General features: G+C 46.2%; 1 protein-coding gene across 2 annotated transcripts in view; it reads left to right on the forward strand.

The window, feature by feature from the left end:
• The first annotated feature begins 308 nt into the window (after nt 1-308).
• RAI14 (retinoic acid induced 14) overlaps nt 309-24,522 on the forward strand; it is a 128,510-nt gene continuing 104,296 nt past the window's right edge. Inside the window, exons 1-2 of one of the 2 annotated variants that reach the window (XM_040977453.1) lie at nt 309-342; nt 23,978-24,061. In XM_040977453.1, the coding sequence (XP_040833387.1) occupies nt 24,026-24,061 (36 nt within the window). In that variant the 5' untranslated portion in view covers nt 309-342; nt 23,978-24,025. Of the gene's footprint in view, nt 343-23,977; nt 24,062-24,522 lie in introns of those variants that run through there. The other variant, XM_040977452.1, reaches the window with a different exon arrangement.

The raw sequence follows: 24,522 nt of genomic DNA on the forward strand, positions 1-24,522 counted from the left end.
CCCGGGTCACCTGACTCGCGGAATTTGGGGCCGCGCGGGTGGAAGGGGAGGGGAATGATTAGCACCTCCCTCCCCGCGCCCGCGGGATCCAGGTCGGCGGGGGCCGGCGCCCGGCGGCCACGTGGTGCTGCTGCCGCCGCTGCCCCCGCCCCGCCGGCCCAGCCCGGGAGCCGCGGCGCCCGCTGACCCCCGCAGCGGGGGAGGAGGAGGAGGAGGAGGAGGGACGGAGGCGCAGGAAGCTGAGCAGGAAGCAAGCCCGGCGGCCGCGTTTTCCTGGGGAAGCGGCGGGCGGGGCGGCACAGTCAGCCGGACCGGGGCAAGCACCGCGGCCGTCTCGATGGGGTGAGTGCAGCGGCGCCGAGAGCTGGGAGGCTCCCGGCGCGGATCCCGCGCTCCGGGTCCCCGCCTTTGTGTGTAGGGCGCGGGCGGGGAGAGACGGCGGGGGCGCTGGGGACCGCGTCGGGACGCGCGGCTTACCTAAGGAGAGCCAATGTAGGGTCCCGCCAGCGGCCCCGGGGTCCGTCGCCTGTGGTCTGAGGGGGCAAAAAGCGGATAGCGGAGACCGGGCAGAGAGGGCGGCCGGGACAAGTCAGGAGCAGAGCGTCGTCCCCGGGGTCCCCGCGATGCGCCGGGCGGCTGGGCAAGGGTCGCGGCCGAGGTTGTAGGTGAGAATGAATGGCCGGACCCTGGGAGGGCGCTCCGCGCCGACGGTGAGCGGCTCCTGTCCCACCTGCCTCTGCCGGCGCTGCGCCGACCTGGTCCTTGCTTCTGGACTCGGTCCCCCTCCCGGCTGAACTTGGAGGAGCTGCACGAGGGTGGCGCGCGCGGGAGCCCCGAGTCTCTCCCGACACCCAGGGTCCGCTATTGTTCTTTTCCTGACTTCAGGGAGCCCTCCGGCTGGCGCGAGGGACGCGGGTGAGACGGCCCGGGTTCTGCCACTACCTACCGGTCCTTCTCTGGTACTTTGCTCGACCTGCGACTTGGAGAGCGCGGGAGTGGGGATGCTGGATTTGGGACAGATGCGGGACTCGGGGACTTCGGGAGTGGGTAGGCGGCCATGCCCCACGGCCAGCTTCTTGTGGGTGAGCCGGGAGTGCGGGTCTTCCGCAAGCGTCTTTGCTCGGCTGCGGGTTTGGGCAGGTCTGCGGACGCAATTTGTGCAGTTTGTGGGCTTCCTCTGCTCACCTCTTAGGCTTTGCATCCCCTTTTGTGCAAGGGGGCCTAAGAGCCTGGAGAGGCACCAGATTGAGAAGAGGGGAGGGAATTAGAACAGAAGGATGAAGTGCCCTGTGGAGGAGTCTGAGTGACCCTTCACTGCCCACTTCCTCCCACAGCTACCCCCACCCACCCATCCTCGGGCCTTGGCCAGGACTGTGCAGCCCAGGCCTCCTTCATTTCCCAAGGAGCCCTGCTCAGCGCAACTTTTACTTGGGATAGTGACTGGAGTGAATCCGCACGCCGGAGGCTGCTGATAAGGAAGGATTATCAGAGCCCTCTGGCCCGCAGGCTCCGGGGTGACTTGGACCTAGTTCCGGTGTTCCTTGTGAGTTGGGAAAGCCCTGCTGGTCTCTGAGGACAAGTGTGGGGCAGGGCTGTGCAGGCCTGGCCAACTCGACGAAGTTAGTTTTGTCTATTACTAGGACCCAGCCAGCCAGGACTGCTTGAAATGTGAGCAGAGGATTCCAGGATGCTGCCCTGTGCGTTCTCCTGCGGCTGGGCGTTCTCTCACTGATGGGCACAGCCTGGTGGCCTTTTAAAAAACTGGTGCTTGAAAAATCTGATTCCCCTTATTTCAAGTTTCATCTGAGGAGCCCTGTTGAGCCTGTCTTAACCCATCGCCGGAATACCAAGGACTGGGAGAGATGCACTCTGGGTGGCTGTCACTGCCTCATTGATGAATTTGTTCATTGATGCTCTTAAGATTTGTTTTCAACCTTGTTGAGAAATCTAATGCCTGTGATGGGAAAGAGAAGTGTGGTTGGTGAGAGCTTTCTCCTCCGCCACTCCCCATTCGCTGGCTGGGTGGTGTGGCACCCTCACCACTGGTGCACTTGGCACTGAACTTGTCTTTCCAAAATGCTGCGTCTGAAAGCATCCTTAAGGCAGGTTCACCTCCTATTGCTCCGGCTTTGGAGAGGACAAGACTGAGATCTGGAAGTTAGGGATGACAGCACCCTTTTGTCTTCGTTGCCTCCTTAAAGTAGGATGTGTTTCTTCAAAAGGTGACAAAGAGAATATAGTAAGACACCCATTTTTCTTATCACCTGGGTCTAAAAGTTGCTAATATTTATTGTTATATCCCTCACTTTTACAGAAATATGCTGTAAGTTGGATTTTTTTTTCCCATTTTCCATTTCTCCTCCTCTTCGCCCATTGTCAGGTGAGCAAGCCCTGATGTGAAGGCAGTTGCTAAAGCTCTCATGCAGGTTTTAGTAGTTCTGTGTGTGTGTATCCTCAGAGATGGGATATGACTTCTCACGTTCAATAGTTTGCATAAATGGCATGTTTTACACATACCTACAGCATGCAACTTTAAGCTTGCATTTTTGGAGGGACATTCGGTTTTTTATTCACTTTCACTGCTCCGGAAAATTTTGGTGTGTATAAATTATAGGATACTCATTGTCTTGCAAAGAAGAAAATTAGAGTTTTCAGCTGTTCGCTGTCACAGGCACTTTTTTTTTTTTTTTTTGCTACGACAACGAGTGTTTTGGGAAATCCCTTTCTGCACAGACTTGTCTGTCCCTCATTTAGATGCGGCGAGGCAGTGGGGTCTATGGAGTGCAGCTTTACTTCATTCATTCCCACACATTTATGCAGGGGGTAAATGTGTATATAGGGTGTTTCTTGACTGGTTATTGAAGGAAAAAGCAAAACTGATCAGTCTTAAACTCTAAAAAGAGGACATAGTTGGTTATGTCATTTTCCCTTGTTTTCTTTCTTCTTTTTTTTTCAAGAACCAACCTTTTCGTTGTGCAGTTGAGCTTGGGACCCTTGGGCTGAAGTCTTGGGCTGCGTGACCTTGGACCACCACCCTCCTTCTTCTTCCTCATCTCTCCTTTGGTGAGATCAGGTGGTCTGAGTAAGTGTCTACAAGGGCGCGCTCCTGCTCTAAGAGTTTGTGAAAGGGGATTCTATTTCCCCCATACACTGGAAGTTGAGGCATTTAAACACCCGGACCTCCTCGTGTTCAGATGGCCCAGTGCGTTCCTGCCTTTGGCACCTGCTGTTCCTGTTGCTGGGGACTTAGCTGCTGTATGGCTCCGTGTAACACCGCCTTCCTAGCAGACCCTTGCCCCTCACCCCCTCCTCAAATACTCCCCACAGCTTCTTTCCTGTCTTGGTTGCTTTCATGGCACCTGTCACTTCTTAGCCTGCTGTGTGTTGTAACTGGGGCTAGTACTGTCTATGCTGCCGTATCAGCTCCTGAAGTCTGAGACTTTGCCCTCCTGTTCACTGCTGTATCCCTGGTTTCTGGGACACTGCTCTAAACTGTAGCAGGCCCTCAAATGCTTTTTGGATGTGTGAGCACAATACTGTTTGTGGTGCTTTTCTATGTGTAGTTTCCCTTTTAGCACATAGTGGCAGTCCTAGGTGGTGCTGGTTGTTGGATGGTTGTAATCAAGTTCTCCAAGTGACATATATGTAGAATCCATCAGGATAGAAAAACATGTCTCATAGAGACACGATTCTATTTAAATATGTGTGATTTTCTTTTCCTACAAAGCATTTATGTCTTTGGACATTTTTTTCCCTTCTCTTACCCCATATTGCCTAAAGTTGAATTCAAAGGAACATGAAGACAAGGCTCGATGCCTGGTACCACTCTCACTTTGGTCTTGATAACCTAGTTTTCTCTTGTTGGACAGGGAGGGTGCTTATCCATGGGGCATCAACCTTCCATTCCATACACCCTCCTTACACGCAGGTCAGGTACCGCTGCCAGCCACACCAACTGCTCTCTGACTTTCTTAGAACAGAAGAGTGAATTTTTCTCCCTTGTTGCAGAGGGCATACTTGCCCTCGCCTTGACTTTGTGTATTTATTTGTGAGTTTTTTTTTTTTTTTTGTGGGGGTGGGAGTTGGTTTTCATGATGGAAAGAAGTGATGACCTCTGACAATGTGGGCACAAGCAGCATGTAGTGAGAGACCTAGAAGGGCTCTAAGAGTCGCCATGGAAAGTCCCTGGTTCATGGTACAGAAAACATTTGTTATAGTGCAGCTAGTTATTTTGCTGGAAGCCAATTGATTTTTTTTCTTTTTAGCATGATGAATATAGAAGTTGACAAAGCAAAGCTAAATGTATCAAAGGCCTTTGGGGTGTGTTGTAAGTAGATGTTACAGAAAGAGGTCTAAATTTTTGCTTTTTAAAAAAAGCTTGTTGTATAAGATATGGTACACACAACATGCTGAAGCAAAATTAGCATTGACGTGTAAGCATTTCATCTTCTCTAATAAGATATTGAAAGAAATCAATACATTATGAATCCAGATATGGTTAGTTACCTCTGAGGCTGGAACCTCCAGCGTAATATTACATGATTATTAGCATGCTGTGTGATTTGAAGACATTGATTCTCCTTGGATCACAGTTGCCTATGAGCCATCGACTGATTCATTCCCCAATGGCTGCAAGCAAAGCCAGGGCCTTGGAACTCCATCCTGGTCTTTTAGGTGGTTGGCAGGGCCTAAGCAACTGGCTGTGTTCTGCTGTCCTTCCAGGCACAGCAGCAGGGAGCTGGATCAGAAGTTGAGCAACGAGACGGGAACTGGCTCCCATAAGGGTTGCCAGTGCTGCTCGTGATGGCTTAACTTGCTGTACCGCAAAGCTGGCCCTTACTGGTTAGTGCTCCTTAACCTCAGCCATGCTCATGGGTGTCACTAGTTTTAGTCAGTGTGTATTTTTGCTGATTTAACCACATGTTTAGCAATAACACACCTTAATTGGAGGAAGCATACCTCATTGTTCAAAGTGAACTGTGAGTCCAATAGGATAGTAGGTGGTTTAGTAGATCGTTGATGGTTATTGAGCTAATCATACTCTCAGAGGTCCTACATCCCTCGGGCCAACTGGCAGACACAGAGCTCACGCTGTCTAGAAGAGAATGTAACATCCAAAAGGCTTTGGCATGTAGAGAATCAGTAGCAGAGGGCAAGCTCAAGTTCAAAAGATGGAAAGAACAAAAATCACCCCTTCTCTCGGTCCCCTTGTTGGTGGACACTTGGCAGAATCATGACTAGGTGGAGTTTTGTGTTGAATATGGCCTCATCTAACCCAGTGTGATCTAGTCCATTCTTTTTTTTTTTAATTAGTCAGTGATGTTCGCTGAAATAGCAGTGTCTTGTCATGTCATGTGACCATGGGTCACCCCTAGGCAGGGAGAAACCTCTGAGAGTTCTTCATAATGAGCTCACCCCTTCTTCCAGATACACAGAATCCAGGAATGAGAGGCCGATCATGGTTCAACAAGGCTACCGTGGAGTGGAAGAAAATACACCGACTCTATTTCCTTATTTTTTTTCTTAAACCGACATTTGGTGAATATTAGAATTTATTGTCAAGGCACCCATTGTAAGCAACTCACTGCTCACTATATGATTTTCCTCAAAATTTATTTTTAGAACACATGTTTGTCATTTCGTATTCTTTTTGCATCTCAACTTAGTGCTTGATCCATGTTAGATAGAACCAAATTGTCTTCTCTTATTTCTAGATGAATTCCGTTTGCTTGCTCTTGAACTATTTTTTGGGGGGGTGGGGTGCGGGCAGGGGAGAGCTGTCACACACTTCAGTGTAAGCTACATCCTTACATTGACGTGGAAGCAGCATCTACACAGCTCCCTCTCTTTGCTTTCACTGTATCTGTCCTATCTGTCCAGTTGCTTTTGCTGGCAGAAGTGATGGAAACTCAGCCAGGAAGATCATGCAGAGTTAATTGGTAGGAAATACAAAGTCCGAGAAGCTTCCTTTGGAAGGAGGGTGGCACAGGGTAGGTGGTTTTCTTCCACAAAGAATCCATTTTGTGGGCCCGGTGCGATATCCTAACAGGTAACAGTCCTTGCCTTGAACCCACCCAGATCCCTTATGGGTGCTGGTTCATATCCCAGCCACCCCACTTCCCATCCAGCTCCCTGCTTGTGACCTGGAAAGCAGTCAAGGACGGCACAAAGCCTTGGGACCCTGCAACCGTGTGGGAGACCTGAAGAGGCTCCTGGCTTCTAGTTTCGGATGGGCTCAGCTCTAGCCATTGTGGCCACTTAGGGAGTGAATCATTGGACAGAAGATCTTCCTCTCTGTCTCTCATCCTCTCTGTATATCTGACTTTGCAATAAAAATAAGTAGATTTAAAAAAGAATCCATTTTGCAAACCAGGAAAGAACATTGACTGATGGCTCATTAGTACTTTTGAGTCATACTTGGATACAATTGCGAATATTAAAGTTTTGGACTACTTTTATATACAGTGATGTAAATTCTACTTGTATATGATGGTACTCTATTAGTGCATTCATCATTTTTGTCAGTTTCAAGAACTCACTGCTCTAAGAACTTCTAGCCAGATAAAGAAGCTAAAATCTATTCAATATATCCCAGAAACCTTGTTGCATTCATCTGTTTACTTTGTTAAAAAAGATTTATTTGGAAAATAAAGTCACTGGCTTTTCTGTCAACCAATCTACATATGATTGAAACTGTTTATTTCTATTGAATGCAGTAAAATGCTGTGTAGAAGCAAAGAGACGTAGCTGTGTAGCATGACTATTTTAGAGGCCGGAAGAATTATAAGGATGGGCTGTGAGCTTCTCGTGGAGGAAAATGTATGGCTGGAACTGGAGCTGAGCTTGGGCTGGCTTCTGCTTGCCGGCTCTGCTGTGGTGGCAGGGCAGGGAGGCAGCCTGGGGTCCCAGCTGGCAGCACTCCGAGGCTGCTTGTGCTCTGTCCAGTTGGGAAACCGTTCTGCGACCACCTACTGTTTGACCCATTTTTTCCTGTCCCCCAGTCTGAGGGAGCTATCTTAATGGAGACCTGAGGAAGACAGGCCCCGTGTCCTGGTTGGGAGAGCTAGAATCCAGTTCTTCAAGTGGAAAACTTGATTCTGTGGTTGGCAGCAGTGTCTAGCAGAGAGGACGAATGTTGTTAAGCACACTCAGAACCTCTGTGGGGGTCTGCCTTGGGTGACATCCTCAAGCCACTGTGGCTGGGGGTGGAAAGGGCGGGTGGGGTGCCTGTGTCTCAGGCCTGATGGAAGCCCTGGCTGCAAGTCTTTCACTGACCTTTTTTTTTTTTTTTTGCACTGGGCTCTTGGTTGCTGGGCTGTCAGTGGTCTCACTCACTGTTAGGTTTCCAGTGAGCAAAACATGAAGATCCCAGGATGAATGGAAGCCCCTGTCCCCGTGGGTGTGGCAGTTTTACCAGGTTAAGACTTGTTTGGAATCCGCTGTTGCCTAAGGTGGGTTATTACTAGTTGGGATGGCTCGGTGCTGGGGGGCTCATTTTACAAGTGAGGTTGAGGCCCACAGATGTAAACATGACCTCTTGGAAAATGACGGAGGCAGGGCTAGACATGACCTTAGTTCTGGCTGCTCAGTGTTGGGCTTCTAAACATTGTGCTGCTCTATAGACAACGACCTTGGGAGTTCAACCCATAGCTGGTTATAGATGTTAAAAAAGAAGGGTTGTAGTTGGGGACCATCCATGTTGAACAAAGGGTGAAAAGTGGAAGTCACGGGTGAGGCCAGTGGCGCTGAGTGGCAGCGTCAAGGTCAGAAGAGTTACACAGCCCAGGCCCTTCAGGTCGTGCTGAGTGAGAGCTGCATAAACAAATCTATTTGTCAGCCTTGTCAGTAAGTTAACAGATTCTGTGCTTAGTCTCTTAATTTGACAAGCTTACTCAAGTAATTTGAACGTCTCTTGCCTTGGAAGTTGACACACTGGTGATTGAGCACTTTGCGAAGATGAAGGGAGGATGAGCTTGCTTTGCTGAGAGAAGTAGCCGTGGTGCACTGTGGCCTCCTGCAGCCATCCGAGGACGTGGAAGTTTGGGAGTGAAAAGTCTTAGGGGACCATGAATTTCCTTCTTTGTTAAGAAGGCACTTATCTTCAGCTTGCAGACTCCCAGCAGCAGGCATTTGCCGTAGTGGTTAAGATGCCCATGTCCCATGTCGGAGTGCCTGCCTCTGATTCCGGGCTTCGATGCCTCTTCCTGCTAAGGCAGTGGTAGTAACTCAAGCAGTTCCTGCCACCCACATGGAAGACCCAGATTGTGTTTCTGGTCCCTCTTCCTGGCACTTGGGACGTGAACCCATGGATGGGTGTTCTGTCTTGTCTGTCTCTTGAAAACATAAGAAAAACAAATTGTTGGAGCCCAGCTGCAGACACCGAGCCCCACGCTGAGCTCAGTATCCCCATTTTCTATGCCAGGAGGTCAGAACACTCGGGAAAGGGTGGAGTTTTTCCCATTCAGTCTCTCTCCAGGCTCTTCATATTTCGGGTTCTACCTGCAGTCATCAAAGGCGGGAGTTTTATTCCTAGGCACTTGGAATTTTCTCGGATCTTTAAAGAGAGCAAAATTCTCAGACTTTCTTTAGGACTGATACAGTTTTTTCTCTTCTTTAAAAAAAATCCCATATTTTTCTCCTGTGAGCTTTTTTTAAAATTGCAAAGCTCCTACTTGGAGGCTTAAGAGATTATAATCAATATTCACAGCATTTACTGTCTAGGATTTTCTTGGGCTTTTTGTTTTTTAAGGAAAACCTCTTTTCTCCAGTGACCTTGTGTGTATATCTGGTCAGCAACCTTGATAAATTCCTGGAGGATTAGATACTTTTTTGGCTTTACAACCATTTATAACCTTGCACGTGCTGTTTATTTACCTTTTCTTTTTTGCTTTTTTTTTTTTTTTTTAGAATCTCTGAACATTATCAAGAGACAGAAATAGAGTGTGGTGGTTCTCTCCAGATCACACCGGTTCCCAAGCCAGTCTTTTGACCCATCTGTCCAGTGGCTGTGCTGCTGTTTGCAGGGTGTTTGGCAACACCCTTGCTTTTTTTCTCTCCTTTGGAACAACCCCTGATTATTTGAAGTGCCTACCCCTGGGAACAAAGGGTAGTTTGATTCTCACCGTGTTGAAAGCAGGTGTTTATATCCACCGTGGCAGAAGGAACTGACGGAGAGCTCACCCTATCCGCGCGCTATCTGCTTGGGGCTGAGGTGGCAGCATGCCGGGCTGTGGGCACTTTTGTGTGTGGCTTCCAAAACAAACACACCCGCACACCCCTGCCCATTCTTGTCTGACTGAGTGATGTCTTTAAGATTCCTCTTTCATTATAATGTCTGTGCTTCTTGTTGTTCTGAAGAATTGTTGCATTTTGTTTAAAAATTTTTCAGATTTTAAAAACATTTATTTGAAAGGCAGAGAGAATGGAGATCTTCCATCTCCTTGTTCTTTCCTCAAATGTCCGTAATAGCTAGATCTGGATCAGGCTGAAGTCAGGAGCCATGGTCTCCCAGCAGGTCTCCCATATAGAGGTGGTAGGACCCCAAAACCTAAGCCATCACCTGCTGCCATCTAGAGTACATATTAGCAGGAAACTGGATCAGAAGTCTGGAAGCTGGAACCTGAATCCTACACTCCAATATGGGATGCAGGTGTTTCAAGAACTGTCCCGGTAGGATTTAATTTAAAAAGTTTAAAAAATATTTCAGAGGTAGAGAGGAAAACAAAAACAAAAACAAAACACCTACTAAACACCTACTGTGACTGGAACTGGGCTGGGGCCAGGAGCCAGGAAAGTAATCTAGGCCTTCCTCCTGGGTGGCAGGAACTCAGATACTTAAGCTGCCACCACTGACTTCAGGGTCTGCATTGGCAGAAAATGGGAGGCAGGAGCCAGAGCTGGCGATAGAGCCCACTTCCGCACTCCGCTGTGGGGTGGAGGCTGCTAACTTCAAGGCTAAAAAACCAGTCTCTGCTCTCTGCTAGAGTGGGGCAGGGGTGTGTGAGACCACCAGCTGGACGGGTGCCTCCTGCCAGTTGGTCCTTTGGACTTTCCAGGGGAATCTCTGAATGACCCAGGGCTGTTTGATCTTTCAAGGCAACAGATCTGATGTACTGAAAAGGCTGATCTTTTGGCTTGACTTTTTTGCTTTTTCTACTGTTGCCTTAAAATACAACCAAGTGTTCTATCTTGTACTTGAAAATTGAACTTCAGTTTAAATGTAGCCAGCTCTGGTCACAAAACGATGCCGCTTTGGCCAACTAAATTTTCTATGCTGTCATCTCCTAATCTGGGAGCTGGAAATAATAGTAGCATCTAATCCCAAAGTAATTGTTAGCATTAAATGAGATAATAGTCATAAAAGCACTAAATTTTCGTGACATAAAATAAAAGCTTACAAAGCAATCATTTAAGTAAATGATCGCTATTGTGCTATTATCATTATTGCTAATGTCAGCATGTTCATTGTCAACCTACTTTTAAGGAAATGTAGATATATTGGCCACGTTATTTTTTAAATTCTTATTTTCATCTATGTGAAAGGCAGGCACGTGTGTATGTGTGCACACACTTACCTTCTCCTCCCCTCTCCCCCGCCCCCCGCCACACAGGTAGAAGGTGAGATTTCTTGAGAGATTTACTCCCTAAATGGCTGCACCAGCCAGGACTGCACCAGGCTAAAGCCACCTCCTGGAACTTCATCCATGTTACTGAAAACAAAGTAGCCCAGAGTCACCAACATTCCTATGCAATTGTTAAGCATCTCAAGTGGCAGCTTCATGTGCTGTGCCTTCATGGCTAATCTTGTTATTTCTGCCATTATAATTTACAGCCCAAAAGGAGATTGGTCCATATGTTGCATTAACAGATCCATTGCACATCTTCCTTGTAGCTGCAAGTTTCTCTGTATTATATTTTCCTATTAATCCTTCTGCTATTAGATCATGATTGTCAGTGGACAGTGGAAAACCATAGTTCCTTTACCAGTGGTCGTTCTTATTCCAGAGAGTGGTAACACTCCTTAGTGCCCTTAGAGAATTTATCTTGCTTCAACCATAATCCAACAAGAGAGCAGTATAAAGATGGTGGTACTTAGCATGAAGCAGTTCCCCCATGAATTCTTTGGAAAATTGCCCCACTGTTAATATAGAATCATATAGGCATGTTTTCTGATAGTCTCTAGCAAGATAATAGAATAAACTAGGTATCTGTAAGTTTTGTTTGTTTATTGCTTTCTTTAATTTGGAGGGAGAGAAGCAAACTTGCATTCACTGGCTTACTTTCAAATCTACACAATGGCCAAACTCCATTGCCAGTGCACCTGGCTCACAGTGTGCAATACACAGGACGTGAGCACATTCATGTGGCACGTTTGTGAGTAGCCGTGATATTTTTACTCCGCAGGTTCTCTTGGCACCAGGGGCAAGGTGTGAGGGGTATGTGTGGGCATGAGGGGAGCATACATTCTCATTGTGACTGTTGATGGAAAAAGCATGCCCTTTCCTTCTTGGTAAGGCTGTTTGTTTTCTCTGCCCAACCACAGAAAGTGATTCAAATCAAAAGATAGAAGGCCTGGGATTTTACATTCAGGGAAGAGGAGCTTGTCTTCACTGGCAGGTGGTTCTGGGGCTCCCCAGGGCATAGATATGAAACAATCTCAGCTTCTAACGGAAAAAATGACCTGAAAGACTTTCTCATCTGTATGCTGCCAGGGTGGCAACCTGGCTGAGCCACTCTGGGAGGCTTGTGGGTTAGAATACATTAGGGTGGGTGTGCACATTAGCATATGAATGTGGATTAACCACTGGAAGGATTATCACTGGCCCTGGAGGCCTCCTGGTCCAGCTGAGTCCCAACACCCCCGCCCTTTCCCCCCCTTCCCTCAGGGCAACCACTCAGCCTGTCTGCCTTTCTTGGCTTTCTCCTGTCCCTATTCACCTTTAACCTCAGCTCTGGGAGCAGCTTCCTTGTTTCCTGCCTTTGCGGTCTGTCATTCTTAGGAGCCAAGTCTCCAGGAAGTCCGGGAACCGGGTTTACCTTGTGGGCAGTCTGAGGTCAAGGCCATCTCCAGGACCAAGCCCTGGTCTCTTTTAGACCCAGCTGTCACAGTAGCTGTGTATTTCATGAAAGTTTCATTGTTCTAAATATTTGTTGTTTGTTTATGAGCAAGAGAGTTTCCATTTACTGCTTCACTTCCTGAATGTCCATAATAACCGGCACTGGGCCACTGGGGCCAAGAGCTTGATCCAGGTCTCCCGTGCAGGTGGCAGGAATCTGCCTGTTTCAGCTATCGTGACTGCCTTCCAGGGTTTGCATGAGCAGGAGTCTAGTCAGGAAATGGAACTGGGTATTGGACACACATGGTGATGTGGGGCACAGACACCCCAGCCTGGGGCATAACTGCTGGGCCAGGCACCCACCCCTAATGGGGATTTTAAAATAGTCTAGGGCCATTTATATCCAGTTTGTTGTGCTGGTTTCCTGGAAGGTGTCCCCAGGAACAGTACTCCATCTCCAAATGGAAGTACCTGGGAGATGACAGCTTAGGTTGTGATGTCCCTGGTTGGGAATGAACTTGGAACACTTTGAAGGTGGGTAATGAGTGTGAGGGGATGGGGTGGGACACATCAGTGAGCAGGTGATGGCCACACACCTGGGTGGTCAGTATGCAGCCCACTCCTACAATGTATGGGTTCCTAGGAGTTGTAGGGTCATCCAAATTGTATTTATTACATTTATATGGGCGGGGGGAGGTTTTTCAACGCATTCATGGAAATTGAGTGTTACAAAAAAAAAAAAAAGACAACAACAACAAAAAAAATCCCAAACCCAAACTGTGTAGATTTTAAAAAGTGCACCAAAATAAACTTCGTTTTTAGTTCATTTCCACAGACTTTTCTTGAGTACCATTGCTTCTCCAGGGACTGTGCGTGGCCCCTTGTGTAGGCTTAGAAAGTAAATTTAGCTCCTGGCTTCAGAAGTGGGCTGAACAGGCAGCAGTGCAAGCCGCCTCTGAGCTGTTGAGGTTTTCGCACCTCTCCTGTGGCAACCGAGAAGACAGAACCCAAGTGAGTAGCTGAGAAGACACCAGCGTGTTTGTTGGTTCGAGTGACAGAAGTGCAGCTTGATGTGGCATAGACTAGGAGGGACGTATCCTGGCCGTGCGGGTGCACGTTCTGCGCTGAAGTGGTGTGGCTAAAGCAGGGCTGCAGAGATCCCTGGAAGCAGAGCCGCCAGCCCCTGCCACAGTCCTTCTCTTCTACTCTCGTAACCATTTCTCTTTATGTTTTTAAAGATTGTGTATATATTTAAAAGGCAAAGCTAGGGAGAGACAGAGATCTTCTATTCGCTGCTTCATTCCCCAAGTGATCTTAATGGCTGGGGATTTTTGAAGCCAACACTTTCTTCCAGTTCTCCCACATGTGTGCAGGAGCTCAAGCACTTGGTCCATTTCCCGTAGCTTTTCCAGACCATGAGCAGGGAGCTGGATCAGAAGTGGGACAGCCAAGACATGAACGGAAGCCCATGTGGGATGCTGGCATCTCAAGCAACAGCTTCACTCGCTGTGTCACAGAGCCAGTCCCTCGAGCTTCCCTCCTGTACAGGGCTGGTTCTTGGGCACCTGCCGTGCTTATGTTTTCTCAACATTCTCAAAGAGCTGAAGATCACTTCCTGCTTCCTTCTTTCAACCTCAAATATCCCAGGGAGCATCCCTAGTAGCCCTGATGAAGACACATTTCCATCTCTGGAAGAGAAGCCCTGGCTGCACAGGGCTAGATGGGATGGGGAGTGAAGGGAGGGCAGCGAAGGCGGCTGGATCTGCTATGCAAGCCCGTTGCAGATGCACGCCAGGTGTTAATGCCACAGGGAAGGTAAAGGCCGACCATCCACAAAGCAAGCTCCCTCTCTGTTGGACTGACAGTAAAGAACACCCTTGTTTAAATATGCACTGCTACTGTGATGGCTCCGCATTGCAGTTGGGGCAGGAGAGATGGTTGTACCCCTCATCCACTCCCTAACTCTGTTCCCAGGGCACCCGATTTCATAAAAGCTCTTTCATTAACTTATATGTGTGTCCCTTTTTCTGAGAAATGTTTAAGACCGTGGATGACGGGGTAAGGAGATTCAGCAGCCCAAATAGCATTTCCAGCATTCCAGAATGTGGAGGGGCCAGGTTGTCCCCATTTTTAAATTAAGAAAGCCAGTAAATTTCACAATAAGCGAGCTTTGGCCAATCACATATTTCTGGAGTAAGACAAACAGATCGAATATGACCAGGAATAGAGCCTGTCATCTTGTGTAAAGATGGTTTTCCTGACCCGGTGCTGTACAGGGAGTGCCTTTTTAGTTTTTGCATTTGATCATTTTAGAAAGAACTTCACTGAGGTATAATTTGCATCCTGGTATAATTTAAATTCACCAATTTCAGTCTATAATTCAGTGTTCTTTTTAGGAAGTTGACAGAGTTGTGTGGTCTCAGAACGTTCCTGTTATCCCAAAGGATTGCTCCTGCCGCTTACGGTCATTCCCAGCCCTTGTCAGCCCTGGTCCCCGCTGTACGCCATGAACGGACAGGGAATCCTAATGTGGTGCTTTGGTCTGCCGGACTCGATCCGTGCATTTTCCTTTACATTGGCGGATGGTATTTCACACTTTGGAAATACTGCATTTATTTCCTTGACAGACGCTTCAGTCATTTCACTGTTCTGTGATTGTAAATGTTTAAACTTTCATATTCAAGTCTTTCTGTAGAAGTATGCTTTCATTTCTCCTTAGATACACAAGAGAAGGAATCTCTGGGTTGCATGGTTAATTATTATTAATGTTTTAAGAAAATGCCATACTCTTAAAAATGGCTATATCATTTTACCAGTGATTTATATACCTATATAAATATAAATATATATAATCGAACATTACTGTTTAAAAGGTAATTTAAGGATCTGATGTGGTAGCCTAGTGGCTAAAGTCCTCACCTTGCATCTACCAGGATCCCATATGGGTACCGGTTTTGGTCCTGGCTGCTCCACTTCCCATCCAGCTCCTTGCTCGTGTCCTGGGAAAGCTGTCGAGGATTGTCCAAGGCCTTGGTACCCTGCACTCATGTGGGATCCCCAGAACAAGCTCCTGGCTTTAGATTGGCTTAGCTCTGGCTGTTGCAGCCACTTGGGGAGTGAACCAGCAGATGGAAGATCTGTCTCTTTGTCTCTCCTTCTTTCTGTAAATCTGATATACCTTTCCATAAATACATAAATAAATATTGAAGTAAATCGTGCCCGGTGGCTAAAGTCCTGGCCTCAAACGCGCTAGGATCCCTATGGGTGCTTGTTCTAATCTCGGCCGCCATGCTTCCCATCCAGTTCCCTGCTTGTGTCCTGGGAAAGCAGTCAAGGACGGCCCCAAGCCTTGGGACCCTGCACCTGTGTGGGAGACAAGGAAGAAATTCCCGGCTCCTGGCTTTGGATTGGTGCAGTTCCGGCTGTTGCAGTTACTTGGGACATCGGACAGAAGATCCTCCTCTCTGTATATCTGCCTTTCCAATAAAAATAAATCTTAAAAAAAAAAAAAAGTAAATCTTGAAAAAAAAATAACCTCAGCATAAGGAATAAAAATCTTGTGGAATTTCTTAGTACAGTATTTTTTTTTAAATTCCAGATGTAGCTTGCTTTGATTAAGCCTGTGGTTTTAAAATTGGGTGGGGTGAGGGCAGTGGGATTGGAGGGCTCCCTGGGTACACAGGCAGCTTTCACAGGTCAGGTGGCGGTGCTGCTGGAGCCACAGCCCATCCTGCAGCCCCGCTGCTGCTGCCTCTGCCTGCGTCACAGCCAGTGTCAGTCCTGGTGAATGACGGACGTTAGTCTCAGAGAAAAATCATCTATTTGGTTCTCCAACGAAATGTCCTTGCTCGCAGGAGAGCAAATAGAGAACATTCGGCAGTGAATGTTCTCAAGAGAATTTTACTTCGTGATTGTTAGGATTCAGTTTCCAACTGATGTTTATGGCTTAAAAAGATGTGGCAGTGATTTTCTTTGGGAGAGAAAGAAGTGAACTATCAGAGCTTAGGAAAGGATTCGTTATCAACAGGAAACTATTGCAAGGTGTTGCCCTCCTTCTCTGCCATCCTCTCTATCACCTGGACACCTTGCTGAATGCATGGCAGAGATAACTTACATGAACACACCCAGGCCGTAACTAATGCCCGGGAAGGTTGCTGGCTTACTCATTCATTCCTTCAGTCACTCATTCATTTAAACACACATATGTATGTGTATATATGAGTGAATGGTTTGTTAAGACTAATCAGATGAAATTCTTAAGCAGGTCTATTTTCTTTCCTGCTCTCTGCACATAATTCAGATAATCCCTGGCTTGTCTGATTCTTCCTAGATGTTGAAAAGTTCTGTAGTCAACTTTGGTTGCTAAATAGTTTTAATTTTACATAATGATGAATATTAAAATTATTTAAAGGCAAATACCCTCCCATTTTCTCTCTTTTCCTTCATTGTGCTGCCCCACCTTCTCCATTGTCTCTTTTTCCCCCAGACATGCTTCCTTGGTAGAATTGGGGGCAGGATAGAAGGTGAGAGTAAAGGGGCAAAAGAGTCCTTACTTGACTGGTACCATTGCAAGGTGAGGTTGTGCTCTGTTCCCGGAGGGTGACAGTGCGTCTGACCCTATTGAACCGTTTCTGGGAGTATTGTGGGCTGAGCTGTGACCCCTCAAAATTCGTATGTTGACATCCTTGCTCCTGTTGCCTGAGGAGGATGTACCTGGATTTGGAGTAGGCCATTTAAAGAGGCATTTAAAATTAAGCAAGGCCATCTTGGTAAATCCTAACCCAGTATGACTGGTGTCCTTAGGAGAAGAGATGAGGACAGGGAGAAGATGGCCGTCTGCTAGCCAAAGAAGGAGACCTTAGAAGGAGGCCAGTGCTGGGGACAGTCTTGGACCTCAGCCTCCAGAACCATCTTCGGAGTGGTACTTTGTTCTAACATCCTGATCAGTTGAGTGGGGAGCCTCTCGATACCCCTTCCCTGCTGCTCTCTCGTCTCGGGGACCTCTCCTAGGACTCCCCTTGGTAAAGGAGACACAGTTGTCCTTGCTTGTTGCTTCTGCGTTAGAGAATTGGCTTCTTTCCTCATCCTCCTGACCTGACCTACTACCACCCTCTGTTGTACATTGTCTTCACTGATTCTAGGAAACCTAGATCTAGACACAAATAAAGTCCAGCAATGGGGTTGAGCTCCACATGGCAGCATCTGTCAAGTGCAGACCACTTTCTCTCCTGCCTTTTAGGTTTTCCGGTGTGGATTAGATACTTGTCCAATCTACCCAATTGGACCTATAAGTCCCTCTCGAGAAATTGGTTAGATGTGATGGAATCCAATGCATAATTTTTCCCAAAGGAAGTTTCTCCCCGGGGATGGGAATTCTGGGGAGGGGGAATCCCAGACTCTATGGAATTGTATCATAAAATTCAAAATAAAAATTAAAATTAAAACAAAGTTTCTCCCCCAAATTGGCTGCTCTGATCCATTTATACCTTAGGTATGAGTAATGGGTTGGTTCAAGAGCCCTGTTACTGATTTTCAGCTAAATCCTTTGAAATCTGTCCTTGGCTGCTTTGGAATGAAGTGACTGTTGCACTTTGTACTTTTGTGATTTATACATTCCATAGTTGGAAACTTTTACTCAGTATTGATTGTGAAGATTGAGGTCAGAGGCAGAATCCTGGCTTCATCTAGGATGGAATTTTTCTTTGTTAAGCATTTCTTGACCAGAGGAATGGAGTCTCGTGTGAAATAACAGGCATGTTAATTTGGGAGTTTGGAGCTTACTCCACAGTGCTCTTCAAAGACATGCTGTTAGAATCTGTCCCAAGAACTTGCCTCCAAGGACCTGTAATGATTGAAAACTCTATTTGAACTCTGTCATTCCATTATTCACAATGATGGGGTCCCTTGGCACGGCTCCACCTGTGGTCCAGAGGGGTTACAATGAGAGGAGAAAGGGTAGACAAGAAGGAAAAAGGAGGAACGATATATTAGCAAAATTGTAAGCCTTCGTTTGTTTAAATAAGTTAGTGTTTTCAAATGTGTTTGATGGAGGCTGGTATTGTGGCATCATGGGCTAAACCACCTCCTGCAGTGCAAACATCCCAGGTGGGAGCTGGTTCCAGATCCAGCTGCTCTACTTCCAGTGAAGCTCCATGCTGATGTGTCTGGGGCGGGTAGCAGAAGATGGCTCAAGCCCTCGGAGCCCTTCACCTAATGTGGGAGACTTGGAAGAGACTCCTGACTCCTGTCTTTGGCCCATTTTTTCTCCCAGCCATTTTCTCTCTCTCCATAAAGTCTGTCTTCCAAAGTAAAAAAAAAATTTTTTTTAAAGAATGTATTTTTTTAATTCAGATTTTCAGAAAACAAGTTCATAGGTCTCTTGAAATCCTCTCTCACATCCAAGTCAGATTGGGATAAGATCTTTTTCTGGATAGAACTAAGCAAGGGTTCCCATCACGCCTGCTGAACCTCATGAGAGCTCATAAAACTTGTTGGCCGAATGGGATCAGTGTCTCACCTTCGCCTGACAGGTGGATGACTCTGGCCTGGGAAGTGGATAACAGAAGTGCCCAGTCTTGTGGGAGAGGTGGACACGGTGCTGCTTCCTCCTCGGCTTGCCCGAATTCTGTTCCTTTTAAGGCCAGTTACAGTTTTCTTCTATTATGAAGATCTCTCTTGATTTTTGCCACTGCTCAGAGGTTTCCATTCTTTGAATTCGTACAGTGTTTTAACATCTTATTGTAAAAAAAAATAAGAAGTGAAATAAAACATTTAAAGCTACTGTCTATGTGTACCCAGGTCAGTCTTGAGTCTTCCACAATGTCTGCTCATAAGGCACTGTAAATGAAATAGCCACATAGGTGATTCAGATTCAGTCTTATGAAGGCAAGACAAGTCTGTAGTAGAAGGAATAAATCAGGAAGCTGAAACTGTATCCGCTGGGCTCTGTTTCCCATTTTATACTTGTTACTCTAGAAGCAGTGACAAAACTCCAGGCACAGCCACAAAGGAGAGGCTGAGACTTGCAGTGGCTTCTGCCTGCTCGCTGGGACAGGCAATTGGGATGGCGCAAGGTGCATTGTTAGCAATGTACTTACCATGAAGGTTGGTCTGGGAAGAATGTGTTTATTTTGCTAGATGGAGAGACTCAAACGTTTATACAGCTTTTGGTTAAAATTCCTCCTGTACTGTACAGGAATTCTGAAACCATGAAGAGGGGAGAAAGGAGCAAAGTAGTATTCTTATACCTGTTCAGCACTTTTTTCAGAGGTGTGGATCTTAGGTTCGATGTCCTTTTGAAAAACGGAAGAGAAAAATCCCAAAGCCTTTCTGTAGACACATGTTAGTGTGTCCCTGTGTTCCATGGTGGGAGGATTAGCTTGGGGACCTGGTTACCTCTCTAATTCTGGAGCAGTTTGGAGGAAATTCCTTCAAATCACTGCCTTTGAAGCTTGAGTTTCTTCTTGTAGTTTTGGGAAGTTGTCGAGGTGGGTACAGCTACCACTTGCCTGTGAGTTTGTACTGCTGCTTAGTGGCCTTGGGAAGCAGCGAGTTACTCTCGTGGAATGGGAGTGTAGAGGATTCCCATCCCACACTGCTTTCTTCACCTCCAAGCCTGTGAAGAGAGTTGATGCTCACAAATCGTGATCCCGTTCACTTATTCAGTGTTTCTCGACTATTTTTAAATGAAAAATGTACACTATAGGTATGGTGTCACTGAATCTACAGTAGTGGTTCTCTGTTCTAGTTGAGCCTTCAAATCCTATGGGGGATTTAAGCAAACAAGAAATCCTTGGATTTTCAGAGTGCATGTCTGATGACAGGACACTCACACGAGGTTGCGGGAGGCCCCACTATATGCAGGTATGTTTCATCCCAGCCTTGTGGATGGTTCTGGGCCAGGCGAGGGGGTGGGAAGGGTGGGAGGAGGAGTCCTTGGGAGACGAGGGAGAGAAGAGCCTCTTTGTTGTAGCCACTTCACATCAGTGGTGCTTGTGGTAGGGAAATAGCAAAATGAGGTAGCTCTCTTCAGGAGCAGCAGTGTTTTAGCATCTTAAAGGCTTTTTAACTTCCTTTTGTTCCTTTGAAGTTTGTTTAAAATCAGTTTAGAGGCTTCTAACCTAGAATTTTCCTATTTGTTGAACTCTCACTCACGTATTATTCCACTGGTCACTGAAAGAGGATGACAATGATTTTCAGTGTGTTCACAGTGAAAATTGTACAACCATCAATTGCAGCACATTCTCACCACCCCAGAAGGAAACCCCCTCTGCATTATCAATGATCTTTTTAATGTCTCAGATAGTCTTTTTTTTTTTTAAGTTTGTAATAAAACTCTTTAAGCTAATTCCAAAGTTTTTTGACTTATGCCATCATTAGAGAAGGCTATCTCATGTTAAGCTGTCATGGAGAGTTGCATCATTTTTTTTAAAGGGAAAGTCATCTAAGTCTTGAGCGTAGTTTCCATTCTTTGCAATGAGAAGAGAGAGTTGCACCTCTGCACTGCTCTGTCCTCATGCGTCATCTTGACAGCTGTCGGGATGATTGACGGCTGGTCATGAAAGCCACATTTCAATCTCTCAATTTGAATCGAGAAGATTGTAAACTAACTCACTTCTGCCTCAGGGACTAGGCATGCTTTTTGCTCTGCTTGAAATGGGAGAAGTTGGCTCAGATAACTTTATTCCACCCACGTGGGATCCGCTTAATGTACACACCCAAATCAGGCTGTTCTGCTGCTAGCTCAGCTTTTTTGCAGTTGTTTTGAAATGAACATCCCGACCATGTGACTTTTGCAAGGACTGTGATTTAGCGTTACCTCACTACACTGACAGGTGCCACTTGATCCAACCTGGGCTTTTGAAGTTTAGGATTGGGAATTACAGCTGGAAGATCCCACCTGACCAAAGGAAGGCAGGTCCCTGAAACACTCATGGATCATCTTCAGGATGAAGAGGTAGTTGGGGTAGAGGATACCTGGCATCTTTCCAGGAAGCCAGTTAGTTCCCGCTAGACGTGGCATGAGGTGCAAGATCCTTTTACAAATACCAGGAAAGCAAGGATCTATTAATAACTTTAATTACTCCCAGTTACAATCACTAAGGTGGGTTTCCAGAACTATTTTTCCCTTGATACCTCTCATTATTTTCATGGAGTTATACCCACGGACCACCCAGCTGTGACACACCCACAGCTGTAGATTCCAGGAAGACACTCATGTAAGCACTGAATCCATTCTCCTGGGTATTTGGGAGAATTCATTACTTTCTTTAATCCTTTTCAAATAAGTACATGCCTATTTCTCTTAATGCCGGTCTAGGAAGGAAGAAAGGAAAAGGGGAATAAGGAAAGTCAAGAAACAAAGGAAGTCGAAGACAAAGACAAACAACACACAAAACGCAACATGCAAGTGATTCGTCTTGACTGCCAAAAAAATCATGTTGTGCAATACCTTGTGCTGTGTGAATAAAGGGATGCTAGGAGTGTTCTGCCTTAGTGGGCTGTAGTTTGTGGGCTATGCAAGCCTCGTATGCTCTTTACTGACCCCGATGGTTTGCTTGGTTATTGGTGCTGCCAATAGAGGTTGGCAGGAATTAAAGGATGAATTCCAGTTTCCAGCAATAGTTGGTGTTTATATCACGGGCCACTCACAATTGGAGCATGAATCTGATTCTTCTTATTTCTTTATCAATTCATCAAAAGGTGGTTTGTCTTGAAATGAAAAGGGGGCTGCTCTGTAAACCTGACCAACTCGGACAAGCGTTTCTTTTGTGTCACCTACTCTGTGTGCTAAAGACTGAGCCTTGGAGGTTCCTTGAGGTTTCCTTTGGAAGGGACCAGGATTATACATTTAGCAAATTGTCCCCAGGTCTTCTGATGCAGATGAATTGGGGGAAGACACTGAGAAATGCTGCCTGGTTAATTGCACTTGCTGTGCAGGTAACAAGCCAGCAATCTCTGGGATTTAAATGCCCAGCAATTAGCAGTGTGTAAAGACAGTGTGCGAAGTTGCCAGGGTAACATGGCATTTTGTTATTCCAGCCAAGGCTGGGAAGATGGAACAGGGACCAGAGAGAGGCCGCGGTAACTGGCGGCCTTCAGATAAATGCCATCAAAGTGCTTTATGATGACTATGCTTTCACACCATTCATCCAGTGGCCCTGTTCAGTGGCAGGAGCTGCAGTGAAAGTAAACACATCCAAAGCCAGAGAAGTGCTGGGTGACTCTCTGACAGTGACATGAGGAGGGATGACTGTGGCCATTCACAATTGCTGCCTCATTGACTTGGCTGCATTCCACTGCCCTCCCCCTCAATGAGTTCTATCCAGAATGATCAGGATGTAGGGGAGCATGAGGTAACCTCAAAGGACTTTTGGTTCACCCTGATAAACATTTGATTCAGATTTCCTTGGTTCTCAGTGGGATAGTGCTTGCCCTTTGTCAACTCTCCAAGTTATGTGTTTACTGTGTGCTGGGGTCATGCCTTGAAAAAAAATTAAATGCACAATGAGTTTTTTAAATCTACATGCAGGTGTTCCATACTTGTGCACTTATGGGCTGAAAGGCTATCCCCATGCTTCTCACAGGATTCAGCTCTACCCTTGGTAGTAGTTATAAAGCAGTACAGGGCAGGGGAAAAACACACGGCTATTGGTCAGACCTTGAAGCCTGGCTGTGAATTCCATCATGAACAGGTTTTGTGGCTGCAAGCAAGTTTCTGAACCTCTCTGAGGCTCTGCTTTCCCTCTGGAAGATGAAGAACTTGTGCTGCATCTCTATTGTGGCATTTGAAGGGTGACAAGGACCTTTACAGAATCCAGAGGAAACTTTGCTGAATAGAAGGTTATCTGTGCAAGGGGACTTCCAAATTCTCTTTTTTATTTTTTTGTAGAAAGAAAGAGAATTATAAGATACATTGAATTTGTAGTAAAAAAGATGTTGAAATCCATGTGTAATTGCTTTCTAAGAAGCATTTTCCACGAACATTTTGGGGTCCTCTTGTACTTAACTCGAAATAACTTACATTCAGTTTTCAGGGACTTACCAACCCATGCTGAATGTGGTTATTGCTTAACACCGTTCCAGCTCCAACTCAGCATTGCTGGGTCCCCTCAGGACCTGGTCAGGACTGAATTGTTTGGAGTGATCTCCTGTGGAATGAGCTGTTCGATGAGGGAGGTTTTGTTGTTTCTGGCATTTTTCACTAACTGCCCTGTGCATTGAGGAAAGGGAGAGGAAAAACAAACAGTTAGAAAAACAAATAGGGAATGAATGGCATTTGGAATATGAGCCCTATGCCTTATTGTTTTTTCCTATTGCAGTCCTTTAAGAGGTGGAGGATCGGCACAGTAACAACATGGGGCTGTACGGAAGAGCTGTCTCTGAGTCCAGAGACTGTAGTTTGCACAGTGACGTGTGGCAACTTGAACTTGTTCTACTTTAAATGTCTGGGAACTCATTTGTGGGATCTAAAAGCCCTGAGCTCATAAGAAGTAGAGGTTGCCATGACTGGGAGTCGGTAGGAGGTGGGGAGATGTTGGTTGAAGGATGCAATATTTCACTTAGACAAGAGATCTGTTATACACCATGGTGACTGCAGTTAATGTGTGCCATGTATTATATTCTTAAAAACTGCCCAGAGAGTTAGCTCAATGTAGCTATCCCAGAGTATATACATATATATTTCAGAATGTCTTGTAGTACATAATAAGCATACATAATTTTTGTTAATTAAAATAATAAAATGTTATGTGAAGTTGAACTTGTCAAAAGGTTCAGGGGAGTCTATCATGAGTTGGACGTAGTATTTTTTTTTTCCTGCTCCCCAGCTCCCTAATCAGCTCCCCAACCCTCATGGCCAGGAGAAGTCCTTTTGGTATTAATCTGGAGATCTACATTCCTTCTTTCTTTTTCCTGCTTAGGTGTTGAAAAATCTCCTCTAGAGCTTTGGAAGACTGAATGGACTAAACATGAAGAGTCTGAAGGCGAAGTTCAGGAAGAGTGATGTAAGTATGCAGTGACTCACTGTCTGGCTGCTCCGCCTCTCTGCGGAGCTGCACACACAGTCCGCACCCCTACCTTGATAAGGCGTGGGGTTAATCAGCTACAGGCAGTAGAAGGGACCTGGGCCCCGTCTTCAGTGGATTCTGTGACTGGCATACTCTAGGTTCCATGATGTTTGCGTGTGTAGTTTTCAAAAACGACAATTTTTTTTTAAAGTCTTGGAGTCTGGGCCTTGTAGAGAAGAGAACGATTGAATTCAACATCTGTAAGGCAAGAAGCAGTGCATAAGTTAGCATTTGTGAACTGCCAAAAGCCAGATTCAGGATGCCATTTGTGAAAGCCACTGGCTTCACACTGCAGTTAAGAAATCAGCATGATTCGTCTTCTGGCTTTTAAGAAACGCGTTTTAGCTCCCTATCAAGGCTTTGTGGTACAAAAACAATACCTATGGCCGCCCAAATGT

This window comes from Ochotona curzoniae, unplaced genomic scaffold (assembly GCF_017591425.1).
Source record: "Ochotona curzoniae isolate NIBS_2020 unplaced genomic scaffold, NIBS_Ocur_1.0 contig_2754, whole genome shotgun sequence".
Classification (NCBI taxonomy): domain Eukaryota; kingdom Metazoa; phylum Chordata; class Mammalia; order Lagomorpha; family Ochotonidae; genus Ochotona; species Ochotona curzoniae.